The sequence below is a fragment of the Aplysia californica genome, unplaced genomic scaffold, assembly GCF_000002075.1.
Source record: "Aplysia californica isolate F4 #8 unplaced genomic scaffold, AplCal3.0 scaffold03492, whole genome shotgun sequence".
Classification (NCBI taxonomy): Eukaryota; Metazoa; Mollusca; class Gastropoda; order Aplysiida; family Aplysiidae; genus Aplysia; species Aplysia californica.
In genome coordinates, this window is record NW_004800762.1 from 1 (window position 1) to 2,536 (window position 2,536).

Sequence of the window (2,536 nt, forward strand, 5' to 3'; positions counted from 1 at the left end):
GACTAGATGTACAGAAAAGAGACAATGGTGAGCACAGGACTAGATGTACAGAAAAGAGACAATGGTGAGCACAAGACTAGATGTACAGAAAAGAGACAATGGTGAGCACAGGACTAGATGTACAGAAAAGAGACAATGGTGAGCACAGAACTAGATGTACAGAAAAGAGACAATGGTGAGCACAGAACTAGATGTACAGAAAAGAGACAATGGTGAGCACACGACTAGATGTACAGAAAAGAGACAATGGTGAGCACACGACTAGATGTACAGAAAAGAGACAATGGTGAGCACAGGATCAACGGGCGAAAACAGGAGTAACAAAATATTGTCTTGATAAACAGTCGCTTTTAAGGACAAGCGGGCTAATCCAGATTTCGAGGGTTTTCAGAAATCTTGATCTACACCAAAAGTGGGCATTGCTCTACCTGTAGGAGAAGTTTGGTTTTATTGGTATGAATATTTTTGTTTGGTTATAGAGAAAACTCTCCTTGTCTTTTAAAGAAACTGAACAACGGGCAAAACTTTAAATTCGATTTTCTCAAAACTGCATTTTTCGGGATAGCTTCCTTGTGCTTGAAGTGACCAAATGTTCAGTGGAGTTGAAAGTTTGTTAGATTCAGTTTGTTTGAAGGATCCCTGTGTCCCGCTGACAGGCTGGCTCCAAGCAACCCGTCCCCTAAACTGTCCTAAAGAGGATGTAAAACATCAAAGACTTTTGTGGAAAGTGTTTTACGGTCCTCGGAACTCGATAAGGTCACATGAGAGCGCTGGACACACCAAACATTTTCAATTGGACATTTTGAATTTTGTCCGGGTTGCGGCGGAAGCCCACTCTAATCGATTTTGGACCACTAAGGGGTCTTTAACGTGCACAACTTGCACTGGGGACCTACGGGAATTTTCTCCCTAGTCCGAAAAGGCTACGTGTAGATATTTCCTACCAGAAGATCAGGAATGTGGCTGAAAGACAGCAGTAAGAAGGAGCCAATGAGAAGCAGGAGGGGGCGGGGGTAAAAAGTGGAGACGAAAGCAGACGACAGAACATGATTGGTGAGCAGGACAGGAGGCTAAGGGGAAAAGTTCTAGAGTAGAAAATGTTCCGTAACTATCCGGATTCAAACCCGGGACCTGTTGAACGAGAGGCCAACACCTTAGCCTCTAGGCCACGAGAGCCCCCATCAAAGATTTGATTGCTATGATTGGATCTTACCTTGGAGAACTGTGAGTTGATCCATTTGGTGAAAGTCTTTCTCTGTATGTCTTCTCTCTCGTCTGTGAACAAACAAACAAAACAGGAAACTCAATGAAGGGTCAAACTAACAAACAAATAAACAAACAATCAAACAAATAAACACATAAACAAGCAAACAAATTACAACATCTGACTTCCGGTAACCCAGCAGTCCAATACCATACTGTCGACTGGACTGTGGAATGTTGGGATATCACTTGACAACTCGTGTCCAAATACACTGTGTGTGTGTATATAATGATTTTATAGTCAGAAAGACTGACAGACACACTCTGACAGACAGACACACAGACAACAGAGCAAAAGAGAAAGAAAGAGGTACAGAAGATGTTTTACGGCGCTCCCAACTGCATAAGGACATATGAGCGCCAAAACATTAGAGGCGTTACAAGAGAGAAACAAACATAAGAAAGAAGAAGGGGAGATAAGGACGACAGATGTTTGATAGGAAAGAAAAAGCAAACCACACCAGAGCACCCGCCAACCACCCACCAATGAAAACAGAGATACAGGGGGAGGTGGAGAGAAAGAGAGATAGACAGATTTTCTTTTGAATGTATTTCTGCACACCAATGCTCAAGACACGGTAGTGGAAGAACAGAAAAGGACGGTGTGTGAGCTGACACGACTCAACATCTCTGCCATCTCCACAGACAGTTCTACAAACCTCTGCCTTTCTTAAACTTGAGGAGGGTCAGGTCTTTGGAATAATAGTTCTCCATGCCGCCTTCTACTCCGCGTGGCGGGAACAGCAGTCACTTCTTATCCCGGACTGACCCGATGTCACACCACAGCGTTTTAAAACTGGTTTTCACACCAATGTATTACGTAACTTGATTTCACACCAATGTATTACGTAACTTGATTTCACTCCAATGTATTACGTAACTTGATTTCACACCAATGTATTACATAACACGTTTCCACACCAATGTATTACATAACATGTTTTCACACCAAAGTTTCACACACTCAAAGAGTCAAAGGCTGCCGACATCCCTAGCGGCGACTCCGGGAATACCGTCTATCTCCACTATCATGTTAAGGACGTGTAACTTCCTGTTTCAGATCCACAGAAATGTAATTACTGAAACTGAAGTCTAAGCACAAAAACACATTATAGACGCATCATGTCTAAATATAGAAATATTTATACATATAATACATGCTTACATGTACGCGTGCAAATGTATGGGCACACACAAAGCATATACACAGATACCTACACAACACACACACACACACAACACACACACACACACACACACACACACACACACA

At 42.5% G+C, this 2,536-nt stretch overlaps 1 protein-coding gene across 1 annotated transcript; it reads right to left on the reverse strand.

The window, feature by feature from the left end:
- Positions 1-1,213: 1,213 nt before the first annotated feature.
- LOC106014157 (utrophin) lies at positions 1,214-2,480 on the reverse strand (the record flags this gene model as incomplete). The annotated part of the gene is given in 2 exon segments (XM_013091234.2): positions 1,214-1,275; positions 1,923-2,480. Coding segments are annotated over 2 exon segments (117 nt in total), but the record flags the coding sequence as incomplete, so codon positions are not given.
- Positions 2,481-2,536: the final 56 nt, after the last annotated feature.